Source organism: Pomacea canaliculata, linkage group LG10, assembly GCF_003073045.1.
Source record: "Pomacea canaliculata isolate SZHN2017 linkage group LG10, ASM307304v1, whole genome shotgun sequence".
NCBI lineage: Eukaryota > Metazoa > Mollusca > Gastropoda > Architaenioglossa > Ampullariidae > Pomacea > Pomacea canaliculata.
In genome coordinates this window covers 10,304,976-10,319,236 of record NC_037599.1, presented here as the reverse complement: position 1 = coordinate 10,319,236, position 14,261 = coordinate 10,304,976, and the positions used below count along the sequence as shown (strand labels likewise).

Sequence of the window (14,261 nt, the reverse complement as noted above, 5' to 3'; positions counted from 1 at the left end):
AAAACCTTCACGTGTTTCTGTCACGAGACTGAGTCATCTGTGCACAGCAACGGCTCAGAACCACATGGTTCAGAACCACATAGGTCATGGTAGAACTCAGGTTTGCTGACACTATTTAAGGTGCAGGAGTTCGAAGAGTGTACTACGTGTACTATGTGTACTACGGTGACATCTCATTGATGATTGTATATACTTGTGTACTACAGGGACGTCACATTGATGAGTGGACATACATGTCTACTACGGTGACGTCACATTGATTTTGTCTGGGTGAGAATGCGGACATTTAATAGTTGTAGCTGATTCCCTGAAATAAAATTTATTTTCAAGCTAAGCTTAACACAACCTTTAAAAACGAACGCACTCCAGATAACTATTTTGAACAGATTTTCTTCCCTACGCTCGTTTGGTTTTTGTTTCCTACTTCTGTCTCTCCTTTTTCCTCATTTAACTTCTTTTTATTCCTCTTTCTCCTATTTCTTCTTTCTTTCATAGCGTATGTGTACAGACTATATAGATGTATGCAGAATAGGGATGAGAGGGGTATAAATGGATAGGTGAAGGGATGAGTGTGTGAGAGTCTGCTATACAGTGTATACGGATCATATGTGTGTATGATAGAAACTAGACGGTTATGAATGGACAGGTGATTGGAAGAGTGAGAAAATGGCTTATACATGTTCACCCTGTACAATTGACAATGGATTGAAATGGCCGTAAGTCAATAACATGTTCGAGTTCTTTCCCACTTTGTATTCTTTTTATTTTTTAACCACCTGCATCTGAATGTAAGTCCTTCGTTTAACGCCGTCTACAGGTTCTTGGAAACTGTGACTGCGAAATGACATTTTACTATAGGCTAATTGATTACCTGTAAACAAGAGTTTAGTTCCTGCGGTATATTTCTAATCACAAAAAAAGTTCTAAAGACCCAGAACACGTGAGAGGAAAGCGGAATACCAGAAGGAAGTTCATGGAAAGAATGTTTAAACTGGAATTTTCTCAGACACTGGATCCTGTCGGAAATCAGTTATTTCCCCCCTAACCCCAGCAACTTATTAATGAAATGACAACTTTGTGATCGTAGTTATGAAGCGAGGGTAAGTATTTGTCCTGGGGCAACATGGGGAAGGATAGGACAAGCCTCTTGTCTCCGATGTTATAAAACAGTGTCCAGCAGTAGTTTAAAAAGTAGTCTGATGATCACATTACTAGAAAAGTAAGAGAATTTTCATTACTTTGCCCTAGGGAAACGACTTACACTCGCTTCATTACTACGGTCATGAGTGAGGATTTATTAGGTTTTGCTTTTGAGAAAATCATGTGCAGACCTGGTGTAAATAATTTGTATTTACGTTTATTTGAGAGGGGAGTAGGGTCTGCTCAATAAAGTTAGTGCTCAGATTATTGTTTTGGTTATGACAGTGTATACATGTGTGTGTATGTTAAGTGAAGCCGCAGATGATTGTGTTGTGGCTTCCTACCATGGTTCTCTCTCTTTCATACACACACCCTAATACAGGAAATGCAATAAAGAAACCCGAAAAAATGAACAAAAACTCTGTGGATAGCCATGGAAGTAGCCTAACCCTTGTTTCCGAGATCGCAAAACCAGAATATACTGAAGAAGCTCATGGTATTAGTGCCACACCATAGAAAATGGAATGACCAACATGATGTCTTTGGCTTGATGTCAGAATACTTACTAAAGTTTCCTAAGATAGCAATCCAGTTACAAGCTCCAGTAACAATGGAAGCTCTGTAGGAACCTCGCTTCTTTGGGATAGTATGTTGTAGGTGTGTGTGATGTGTATACTTGTTTGTGCAATCCTTCCCAAGTACAATTTAGTACGAATTGTGAATGACAAGAACACGCACACACACCCGAAACACACTCTCTATAGGATGCCAGGAGGGAATTTTTATAATTTACTCTCTAGCTATACAATTCATTTTATAATTATAGAATGAATTATATTTGTTCAAAATGAATTGTATAGCTTTAAAATGCATTTTATAATTATAAAAAATACTTAAATTATTTGAATAATTCTACATTATAAACAATTTGTATAGTTAGAGAAAGAAACAAAAATTTCCCTCTTAGTGTGCCACACTCTCATCTCTCTCTCTACCAGAGAAAATAACACGATATAGAAAAGGTATTGAATCCATAAAAAGTTACAAAACGTGTCTATTTAAATATGCTTAAATATATTTACATACAACTCGGCAATCATGTGAGCAAGAATATAAAATTTTGCCTTCAGATAGTTTGCTAGTAACAATCGTGGAGTCCATTTCAAACGAACTTTGACATTAGAATGTTTGAATATCAGACAAAAGCTTTGGGATTTTTTTTTCAATAATCCACTGGGACTAAGACCAAGGAAGATAGAGATGAATGTTTGTATATGTTCGACTTCATGTGTGTGTCTGTGTGTGTGTTCGAGTACATGCATGCGTGAGTTGCATGTGCAGATGTAATTTTATGGACATGCGTAGTCTGTAACTCTAATCAAATTAAAAATAAGTTTTAATGTGGAGTTCACTCTTTCCGCATTCCCTCCATTGTCTGTTTGTTCATCTAGCTTTTCCTTCGTATCACCTGCACAGAGTACGATGGCGGCTTGCAGGATAACGGCAGTCTGAATAAAACCAGGAGCATACGGGGGTGGAGAAACCCCGGGTGGGGAGCAGAAATCGAAATTCTGGAGCAAGGTGACAAGGTACATGAAGAGCCGCGCACGCGCAAAGCTGTCCCCCGGACAGTGACGTCTCCCCAGACCGAAGGCGGCGAACCTGCGAACACGAAAACATTTTAGTCGGTTGTGTCAGAGCATCAGCTCCTGTCTTCTATGAATACAAGTTGTTCCTTTGTTTCTGTATCAGTAGGTGTTAGTAGGTTAAGTGTTGGTGATACAAAATCTACGTCACTGTCATGTCAGTTACGTGTAATGATACAAATTGTTCGTCACTGCCATGTCAGTCGCATGATCCATGAATGTAAAAGGGACTTAACTTGGGTCTGACTTTGGATATTGGATCTGACAAGGTTATCTCCCATGTGTATTTTTCCTGTTCTCTCTTTACTCCCAACAACATTTAGTTTTGTTTGACGACACAGCGATAAGTGTTAACAATCTTTCAGTTAGTATGTATCTTCCTCCTTTTCTACATATTTCTTTATCTTTCCCGCTAATCTTTTCTCTTGACTACTTGTCTGAATTTGAATTACTCCAAAGAAACAGATAAAAAGGTCTCTTCCTCAGAGTAGCTCGAGAAACTATATCAACATATATCCTCTGTATCTAAATCTAGAGAATATACGCACATAGAAACACCTTCAGCAACTGATAACAAAGAACCGTCACTCACTTTAGTCGAACAGGATGCGTAGCTGAGAGTGGCTGCCCTTGGTCGTCCAGAAACCTTTCCGGTCGGAAGGTCCAGGGGTCGCCCCACTGCTTGTCGTCATGATGAATGTGCCACATATTGCAAAACAGCTGTAGAGAGGAGCACAGTGAAGTTTAGTTCACATACAACAACTGTGAACAAAAGATAAGTTGTCAGCACATGAACACTGAGGTCACAGTCACAGGTCATCAGCAGCAGCTGAATAATTCCACCAGCTGATCTGGACATGCCAAAGTTTGATAGAAACCTTGTTTTTTGTGGGTTTTTTAATCCCCATGGTCAGTTTTTAATTATAGCTTTTTTCTGATGTCTTTTACAAAGCACTGATTAAGTTTAATTGTAATTTTGAAATGTCTGTCTTCATCTGTATATTTGTATCCCACTAAAGGAATGAATGCTCGTTCCTTACCGTGGAGTTCTTGGGAATCGTGTAGCCGTTGACCGTGATCTCCTCTCGGTTGCATCTTGGAATGCCCAGCGAACCCTGACTAAGAATGCGTAAAGTTTCCATGACAACAGCATCCAGGTAAGGCATGCGCAGTTTGTCCCAAAGCGGCATTTCCTTTCACCTATGACCTCATCGATTTCCTTCTGTACACGTTTTTGGACGTCTGGATAATGCAGGAGAAACAGGAGACAACCAAGCAGAGAGCTTCTTGTTGTCAAATACGCTGGAAAAAAGGATTTATGCAATTATTATTTGAAGCACTCGATGTACAGAATATCACAACCATGATTCTATGTAAAAAAAAAACAAAAACTGATGAGCAGATGATTGCTACCGTAATTAGACAAAAGAACAGTAGAGAGTTAGTTGGTAAAGTATGCTGACATTAAAAGCCATCCAGCTGTGAGTTAATGAATCCAGCTGTTAGTTATTTGAGGAAAAGTGTTGGGGGTAAGGACAGGAAGTGTCCGTTACCTCCCGTGACGATGTTGAGCAGAAGACACTGAATGCGTTCGTCGCTGAGCCACTGGTCGGTGTCCGACTGCTGCTGAGCCAACAGAACATTAACCAACCCTCGCTGGTCGCCAGGGCTTTGCGTCTTCTAGCAACAGAAACAACAACACTAGTCTCCTTGCTCTGTGATTAATTTGGGACATGATGTCAGTGATGTTTGTGACATTGACGTTTGTGATATAATGGCAGGCATGATGACACTGGTCGGTATATGATAGCAATGATGATGATGTTGTTGCTGGTTGTATAGTGGGTGAGGATGATGACGTTGATGTCCTTGCCTTCATGTGATGGAAATAGTAGTCCAGGAATTTTTTCTTGTAGCCATCCGCGAGTGACCACAGATGGCCAGCGCGGCACGGGAAGAGTCGGAGCCAGGGCGCCACCTGCAGCAGGATGTCGATGTCAGGGGTCAGCAGGGCCGAGAACCAGTGGTCGAACTCTCGCATGTTGAGTACGTTTGGATCCCCCTCCTCTGGACGACTTCCGGTTAGCTGTGTGGTCAGATTTCGTTAGTCGATGCTGGGTGCGCAAAACGCAATTTATCCGCACGCGCGCACTCACTCACGCACTCACGCACGCACTCACTAGCGCACACACATATTCAAGATACAGAGAGATAAAAGTTTTTATACTCACGAGAATGTGGATCACGCTGAGGATCGAATCTGACACGAGATTCTCGAAGTCCTGCCCCGAGACAGCGTCATGCGTTCCGTGCAGTCTGGCGATCACGTGGTCGATCTCGCTGTGCACCGTTTGCTCGAACTGCTGCACGCCGTCGCCATAGAAACGCAAGGACGCATGTAGCGCTTTGCGCATGCGCTTGGTGTCGCTGTTGTAGGGCGACATGCAGGCGTCCTGGCAGTTGAAGAAGATGTACTTGCCGGAGAAGGTTCGAGGCCTGATGAACAAAGCACACGTCAGCGGACTCGTCACACACACTCACACACTAAAGAGGAAAGATCAAGCATAAACTTCGAACACAGTGGATGATAAAGCGGATTGTGTGAACAAATCAGGGTATTTCCAACTTCTATACTACTCATCTTATCCTCTTTGCATACATGCTCGCAAACACGAACTTAGGGAGATGCATCTGACCTGTCAGAACAGACTTCACCAAACTCCTCTCCGAAGACCCGACGGAGATGTCAGCCGAGTTGAGGAAGATGATGTTCTGCCCTAAAATGTTGCAGGCGACGATCTCGCCGTACTGCTTGGCCCACTCCGTGGCCGTCAGGTGCAGCTCGAACTTATTGAGTCCTCGGAAAAACTTCACCAGTCCCGCCAAGCCTGTAGGGCCAGGAGGCAGCTGTGGGCGACCCCGACTCTTGGTGGTGCTGCTGCTGTGATCAAACTTGGTGTTGGGCATCATCGACGTCGACAACCAGAACAACGCCGCCATCGCTGCGGCGCACAAACCGTATGTGAGAAGTGAGCCGAGGTCAAGATCCAGCAAGAAGTCCATCAGGAGCTCCTGTGGCTGGAAGGTAACGAGATCCCCAAAGACCTGTGCTCAGGAAGGGTGGACAGACGGGTGGAGAAGGGATCAGTGAGTCACTATACTGGATACGACTAGACTGAAACAAAAAGGGGTAGACAGCCAAACATGAGCTCTTGCACGTATGGGGGAGCATGTTATCCTCATACTCTCTTCTAAGTCTCAAGACAGATTGTATTTCGGTTTCTTCTTTCCAGGTCACACACTTTTTGTTTCAGAATCTGCTACGTGAAGCTTTCAGACACGACTTTTCGCGACTAACAAAGACAGAAAAGAGAGAGAGAAGAGTTTGACAGTTGACACTTTCATGTCATTAACTTTGTCATTATGACAAAAGGAAGATTCAAGTATGATATTAACAAAGTAAAACAACATGTAAAAGCAACATGTAAAAGTAGACATTTTTTTTTACGTTTAAGGGTATGACTACGACCTTCAGACACCAAATATTAATGTATGATAATGAATTTATACTTTTAGTGTAGAGGAGGATGATATCTTCATCTTACAAGAATGTAGAACAATAAGCACACACAGAACGACGTATACTACTTCCATGTTTACATATGCTTACCCACAGACCCGTACACATGTTTACATTTTTATCGTGCAGCATTGCGCAACCAGCTTTTTCAGCTTGTGTCTACTGACATCGTCTACTGACATTGTTGTCCTCATTTGACTCGCTTCATCTTTGCATTTTGCTACAGAGATAATCAATCTTCATTTTAAAGCGTCAGTACATTCTCTGACATCTTTGTACGAGAAATTTGGAAAAAATACATTTTTTTACGAATAATATTGTCTGCCTCACCATCATGTAGAAAGGAAATTCATCTTCAGTGACATCAGTCTTCCAACACACTACACACCCTGTTCGTATTGTTGCTCCTCGGTCAACGACCTCTTATTGGCATTTAGGAACCACGGGATGGAACCCCGAGAAAGAGGAAGAAAAAGAGAGTAAGAAAAGAGAATAGAAGATAAAGAGGATGAAAGAGAGAAACAGAGGAAGGAGTGTGGTCCGACAAGAAACATGAGTTGTTAGAGGAAGGACGAGCTCGCTAACAACTTTACAAATCCCAATTATGCTGTCGTGTCTAAGTGATTAATCATTGTGTATTGCACATCCATGTGTGTGGTCAGTTGGTGTTCAATGTGTGACAAACAGACCAACAGACACCGTGGCAAGTATTGACTCCAGTGACTCAGTTGATTGATTGTCTGGTACAATTAGGTGAAGTGTACTGGTGATTGTGCAATGTTTTGAACTCACGAAGCTTGCATTGCACGCCTGAATGAACCTATTTGTTTTTTTTGGGGTCATTTGTACAAATCCTTTGGACAGGGGCTCGGGTTTTTGTTATAATTTCTACTACTGCTTATGTAGAGATTTTCTCAAGACTTAGCATTGCAAGTGTAAAAATACAGCTTGACATTTGCTGGCTGTTTACTTGTTTGCTATTCATTACTAAATCCAATCAAATTATTCGGTGAGATTTACTACGGTTAAGTTTTTCGATGCTTTGTTGTATTTTGTATTGTATGTTGTATTTGTGGTGGTGGTGGTGGTGAGGAGGAGGAGGAGCATGACGATGGTTGTTGTTGTTGTTGTTGTTGTTGTTGTTGTTGTTAAGGTAATTGATGACGTTAGAGTTACTGCTACAAGACTCTCACCTTGAACCTTGTTGTCAGTAGAGCCGTTGGAGTCTGGTTGGCTCAGTGTCTTTGTGGTCAGTGTCCCTCAGGGTCGGGTTGTCTTGCGGTGGTCGGCGTTGTTCGCTGGTGTCTTGCTGGTGTAGGGGTGATTGGACATGGACTGTGGAGGCGTCGAGTATTGCTGCAGCTGCTCTCACCATCCTTATATCCATCTGCTGACATGCGCACTGCTCGTTTCCCGGATCAGTGGCGACAGGCTGTCTCCCTTCCATCCCACCCCCAATCTTCGCCACGGCTCCTGGCCAGCGTCAGGTGTTCCACTCAAAGGTCATGGGCACTCCGCTTCCAGACTTCTGTGCCTGCAATTCCAAATGGTACCACCGGGGTCAAGGTCATCCCATCAGGGCAATGAAGCCTGAAAATCGAGGGAAAGTGTCACGGTTGGATAAATTACCTATTGCTCGTTTTTATCATTGTTACTGTTGGTATTACTTTAGCCACAACGTATTCCCTATCCCCTAACAACACAGACCACACCACCCTGCAGGTCTTAACTAATTCTGCTCCAGCCACCACCATACCAACACCAACACCACATCCACTATCACTACCACCACAATTTTTCACCAGCAAAGTCGATCAACAGCTTACTTTGCTCTACAGGGGATCGGTATCAAGGTAAAGGTCGACTCCTAACCTTTCTCGGTCACCAGGATAAACTGTTCGTGAGGGCGGTGCCCATCTTCTTCTGCTTTAACTGGTACCAGTTAAAGGGATGATGATGATGATGAGGAGGAGGAGGAGGAGGAGGAGGAGGGGGGATCCTTTATCGAGTCAGGCACCCATTCTCAATAGCTGGATCGACTGGGAGGAAGTTTGCTGCTCCACACAGGTAACCACTCAGCTCCTCCCTAGCCCAGGGTAAAATGTCCACTAAACCCTTTTTCATGAAGAGACCAGTGAAATAACATCAAGAAACACAGAATGGAATCCAGCACAATGAACAAGTGGGTAAAAGTGGGGATAAGGACAGAATGAACGAGTGTGTAAGTCAATGAACCATAAAGTCAGCAAACAAACAGAACATCACAAACCAGTGCACACGAACGTAAAATTCTCAGCTACAAAAAAAAAAAAACCACACACACAAACAAACAAACAACAAACCAGGAAGGCATGAAGCACTTTTTTTCTCCTCTCAATTCGCTCTCTTTCTGTCACCACCCCGGCTTGTGTGACACTTGACCTCTCTCTTAATCATCAGTCATTATACATGTTCCCCGCCATGTTTCGTTGTGCGACGCAAACAAGATGTTTTCGAAGCAATTTCAGCCGGGAATGAGTTCAGAAAAACAGCATGAGCAGCCAGCAGTTGTGAGTTAATTACTTTATTTGTGACAAGGGATATGCTCCATGCTTCAGTGCGTGAGTACCCGAGTCTCGTCTGTCCACGCCTTGCCTCGCCGGCTCCAGTGACAAATTAATTCCCCAGCCATCCTCCGGACACGGATCGCAGCTAAAGTACAGTTGTAGTGAGGTCGAATAATGTAACTTGGTGACATTCTAGAAACTGAGAGGTAGCAGAGCCAGCTGCATGCAAATTTTAGTTGATTGATCGGTTAATTTATTCGCGTGAATGGGTGATTCTGTAATTGGAAATCTTGTAAGTTATTTTTTTCCGAGTTCCTGCCGGAGAAATTTTACATGTTTTTGTTACCAGTTTTTGTTTATGTTTGTGTGCATTTCACTGAGTTTATCCATTGGGTAGTGTAAATTTTTGGTATCCATTCACGAAAATGTTCTTAGAAAAATACAGAAGCATACACACATACAAAGGTCTGTCGGCTTCTTTGCGTGTTCACAAAGACCTTGAGGACATTATTTATGAGTTGGACATCGAGAATATTCTGACTTATTTCATCTGTAATTTGCTGAGTCCTGTGTTATGTAGCCAAGCAGACTTTTTACATTTCCCCAAACTCTGTTAGTTTAATCAAATTTATCCGACTGTCTGCGTGTATTCGTGTGCATTCGTGCTTGCGTGTACACCAATAATAATAAGTATTATGATGTAATAGACGAATGTTCACTTTTTCTTAATCGAACTCGGGGAGATGTCCGTGAGCTGAGAGACTAAGGTATGTAAAGCAGGTCAAGGAAATGTCATTAAAATGCACTATACAGGTGATGACAGCGAGGTCAAGGGCGAGGCCTGAATAATTTGTCCTCATTACCCAATTATTCCGCAGCAGCTGCAGTCGATAAGAAAGTACATCTCGTGTCTGAGATTACAACACTCTCGTGGCGACTACCCAACCGACTTCCTTCCCGTTGCTTCATCCTCTCCTCCTTCCCTCATCATGAACGGTTCCCATGACGACACCACGAAATGCAATATGGCGCGATCTGGAGCCACGTCACGTGACAGGAACGAGAGAGAGAGAGAAGCCGCACAGCTACACATGACGCGAGGCCAGTGAACAAACCATTACTTTCTGATAATTTATATTTTCCTTCCTTTTGTAACTTTTAAATATGTTTAACATTTATGCTAGGTCCGCTCCAGGAAGCTTTTTTCCTCCCCAAGAACGGTATTCCTTTCAGAAATAAATTCTGATATGAACACCTATAACGGATTCTCGACTATTTTTGAAAACTGAGCAAAAGGTTTTTAATTAACCGTGTAGCACAAAAAAATTATGATGATCCCTTTTTTTAATATATAACCATTCCAGCTATTGAAAGGGATGTAATAGGTAAAGGTCTGTGATTTTGTGCTGCTCATAGGGATGCCTGCAGAATGGCTCTTTGAGTTCACAAGCCATCTTGAGAGAGGCAGTGCACACCCACCGATATAATACTTTGAAGACTTTAAGTACTTCTTAAATACTTTGAAGACGTTCAACTGCTCATCACCCTTCATGAGTCCAGAGACGCTTCGCTTAATAAAGGGAGCTTACTGAACGTCAAAATGTTTTGACTCATTGTGTAGTTTTCTCCCTTACTTTGGTAGATTATATTGGGGAGCTACAATAATTTACTGTACAATAAATCTTTATTGTGTACTTCTGTTCACAACAGAGACAGAAATTTTCCTTTTTTTGGAACTCTCATAAGCAATAAGCTAAGCAAAAGGCAGTCACATCCCACACACTCACACTTAATATCAGTAATTGATATTTGATTAGTCAATTAGTTGGGAATTCTCTGACCGAACCAAAAGATGAGAGACTGCTGCACATCTCTGTCCAGTTCTTTCTGTTTGGTGCCTTGTATCCTGTGTGCCGCACTGCAGGATGACACGAGATGCGTTTTATCACCTGACGACATCAACTCAAGCGAACTGATCGAAGATGTAAAACCTTAACTAAGACTGTAGCAACCTGCATGGTCCGTCAAACAATGAAAAGGAACCTAGTTTACAAAATGGAAAAAATTTAAGTGTCGATAAAGAAGGCTCATAACCTAAAACAAGATGGCAAACCGAAGCCATCATTTGATGAAAGTGTTGACTGGAAGAAACAACCCATCACAAGCAGTGAAGAACATTCGAGAACAGAGGACAACGGCTCAACAAACATCACACGTCGGTAAAACACGCTAAAACTTAATGTCGATCCATTAACAAAACAAAACGAGAGATCGAGCTAGTCCCCTCTAGCCAGCTAGGCCAAGTAATATCATTACTGTAAATAAAATTTAATGCCAGTATGAACAACGTGTATGAAACAATCGCAGTGTATTTAAAATCATGTCTTTGTATTGTGAAAAAAGCTTTGTTCAAAGTAATGCAAGTAACAGCTGCTAACCAAATACGATGTCCTCCTTCGCTCTTTCCCACTTATCCACACCCCGCCTTTGACAGGGATGGCTACCTTGCCGTGATGTAGCCTTAGTTGCTGGCTCGGCGTAAAATGCCGATCCCCCTTCCCTACAGCCTCCCCTTCCCTACACCCATGCATGCCCAGATGTACGCTCGTCAGCAGCAGCAATGCACACTGAAGTTGTCGGTGGAAATTTTGATGTCGAAGTCGACCTCAGAGTTCAGATTGGCGATTCTGAAGAGCGTGGACTGCCAGCAGGAAAACCTACTTACGGCAGAAGGTCAGAGGTTTCTGACAAACGCCGTGTACCCAACCGCTGATAATTGCTAATGCTTTCTGAGAAGTTTCATTAAACAGGCTTAATCGGCTCTGCCTCACTTTCATCCACAAGGACTGCATACATGTATGTCCTTCGGTGACTCGTCCCATGGACTATTTTTCCTTTTATGTGTGATATTGAGAGGGCCAAGCGGAACAAACAGTTGCCATCATCTTGCAATGGCGACAACCCAGAATATGGATGAATACGTTTTCTTTTTAGCTAGAAACTTGGTGTAAGCTTGTGTTGATTATTATATTAATTTTGCTATCCAATCCCATATACCTTTACCGTTTTAAATACAGCCCCATGAAGTTCATGGATGTTTTTATTTGAAGATCTTCAGTCGATAGGAGTTGGACATGCGCAGGCTAAAAACTAAAACAATAATTATGTTTATTTGTATAACTATATCTCAGCCAATAAACACGCTCAGTACGCTGAATATAATCAAAAAGATGTAAAACGAAGAACAATGTGAAGACTCGCTGCAGATTTAACGGTGACGATTCCAGAAAATAAGGGTTATTGGTGTCAGGAGAATATTTAAAATCTATCGAGAAATGGGTTAGGTTTGAGAATATGAAGAAATGTTTTCAATATTAAACAGCAAAAAGGTGATTGTCGTGTCAGCTTATTAATTGCAACTCATGGTCTCTTCTGAAGCGAATGAAGCAAGTCCCAGCAGAAATGCTGTCAATAAGATTCAATGTTCGCACTTCAAAATAACATTCTGTACAAAACAGAAAGGGCAACAAGGGCAGCAAGGGCAACAAGGGCAACAAGGGCAGCAAGAGCACGTGTAGACATGAAGCTCAAAGACTTTTATCCAAATGACTACAACAAAGAAACAAAATCAAACAAAACACTAAAAGAAAACAATCTCAACCACACACAAATAATTTTCCTTCTAACCAAGAAATAATAACATGAACTGAGCTCATCGTCGAAGTAGTACAAAGATAACAAGATGTACAAAGACAATAAACATTTCTACAGTACTTTATTCCTTTGAAGAGCATTTTCTATAATTACATCAAGGACAGTAGGTTTCACAATACTATAATGGTCTACAGGTTATTAAAATGTTTCCTGGATATTTCATACTAACTGGTGTGTATGCGTGAGTGCGTGCGTGTATTAGAGAGAGAGATGAGTCCCTGTAAACGTGGATTCTGATGATTAAGGATTATTTCTCATTAGTAAGCAAGTAAGTCTTCTAATTCCCAAGCCACTTGACGTCTGTCTTAACCACATGCAAATCGTGTTATCACAGGACACCTTGCGGTTGAATCCGCTGCGTCCTCTGACAGAGAGAGACGACGCTTTCCATTGGCCACACCCTCCACGTACGTCGCCAGCGATTGGCTACAAATACATCCATGATTCTTGAGTGTTTCGGTTCGTTTCTCCGCCTTTACGGTCTGGACGATTCTCCCACTTTGATTCCAGTTGGCAAGCGTTGGCACTAAGTGTTCATCATCTTTTTATCGTTTCTATCGTCTTTCACTTCAATTTCAAATGATTTGATTTCTGTTATATTTTCCCCCCGTACAAGTTTCTTCTGCTATTCAAAAGCAGATCATTCACATGAGACATTTTAAAGATAAATTGAAACCACTAAATGAATAAGAAATTACCTTTGATTTACATATAAGTAAACAACCAAAACATAGTAAAAGCAGATATCATCCTATAAATACACAACGACGGTATATACTAAGTAGACATGGTGTTACTGTTCACGTGTACATTTCTCTGCTCTATATTTTTGTTGTCCTTTGGCCTTTTCAAAACATGTCTCCTCCCCTCTAACCTCAAACCTTTGTTTGTTTTTTATTTTTGCAGTTTGTAGTTGTGCTAATGAATTTATTTTTCTTGTAGCTCTTGTGTTCTAGCTTGTTGAGCTCGCTGCCAAGCGGGGAAATGAAGTAGGTAAGTGCTAGTGTTACATGTAGATGCCACATCCAAGAAACTGCTGAAGTTTGCAGACATACTGTAAATGGATAGAGTTAATTAATATTGAGGCTCTTTGAACGATTTTATAAGCGTTCCTTCTTTACCTCAGAGGGACACAAGCTAACCATGTGCCAACTTTTCTTCCTCATTGTTCTAACCTGCTCTGACCATCATGGACAAATTTAAAATACTTGCAAAAGCGCCGCCAACAAACAAATCAATTTTATAAACACCTAACCCTGTCAGTGTCAGTAGTCCAGAGAGTTCAGTAAGTGGAGCTGGCTAATAAAGCTGAGTATCATTAGAATAACTCACATGTGACATGGCATGGCGTAACATAACATCAGACAGAGGGGAGATATCTAATGCAAAAATTATTGGATCCAATACAGATCCCTGGGGGACACCATATCTCATGACAGAAGCCTGATAAACATCATTCACAAAGTCTAGGTTCGGTCCCTGAAATAGAATCGAAATCAGGACAAAGCAGCATCATGAAAACCAAAAGACTGCTGAAGTCTGTGTAGAGGCAGAGAATGATTCACGGTATCAAATGCACCTGACAGGTGTAACAAGGCCAGAAATGACACTTTATCATCAGCACCCTTTCTATAA

General features: G+C 41.8%; 1 protein-coding gene across 1 annotated transcript; it reads right to left on the bottom strand.

Moving 5' to 3' along the window:
• Window positions 1–2,176: 2,176 nt before the first annotated feature.
• On the bottom strand, window positions 2,177–7,998 carry LOC112574499 (steroid 17-alpha-hydroxylase/17,20 lyase-like). The gene is made up of 8 exons (XM_025255624.1): window positions 7,560–7,998; window positions 5,483–5,961; window positions 5,018–5,282; window positions 4,660–4,872; window positions 4,340–4,466; window positions 3,827–4,088; window positions 3,379–3,506; window positions 2,177–2,802 (listed from the first exon to the last, which is right to left on the bottom strand). Exons 3-7 carry the CDS (start codon window positions 5,228–5,230, stop codon window positions 3,380–3,382), a joined length of 942 nt encoding a protein of 313 aa, XP_025111409.1. The 5' UTR covers window positions 5,231–5,282; window positions 5,483–5,961; window positions 7,560–7,998; the 3' UTR covers window positions 2,177–2,802; window position 3,379.
• Between the last annotated feature and the right edge of the window lie 6,263 nt (window positions 7,999–14,261).

Bases quoted from the DNA above. Each gene is read 5' to 3' on its own strand.
- LOC112574499 (XM_025255624.1), bottom strand. From the start codon at position 5,230: ATGTCGCCCTACAACAGCGACACCAAGCGCATGCGCAAAGCGCTACAT. The intron at 4,467-4,659 runs GCAAGGACATCA...TTCTGTTGCTAG, and splicing joins ACTATTTCCATCACATGAAG to AAGACGCAAAGCCCTGGCGA. The intron at 3,507-3,826 runs GTAAGGAACGAG...TCCTCTCTACAG, and splicing joins CGATTCCCAAGAACTCCACG to CTGTTTTGCAATATGTGGCA.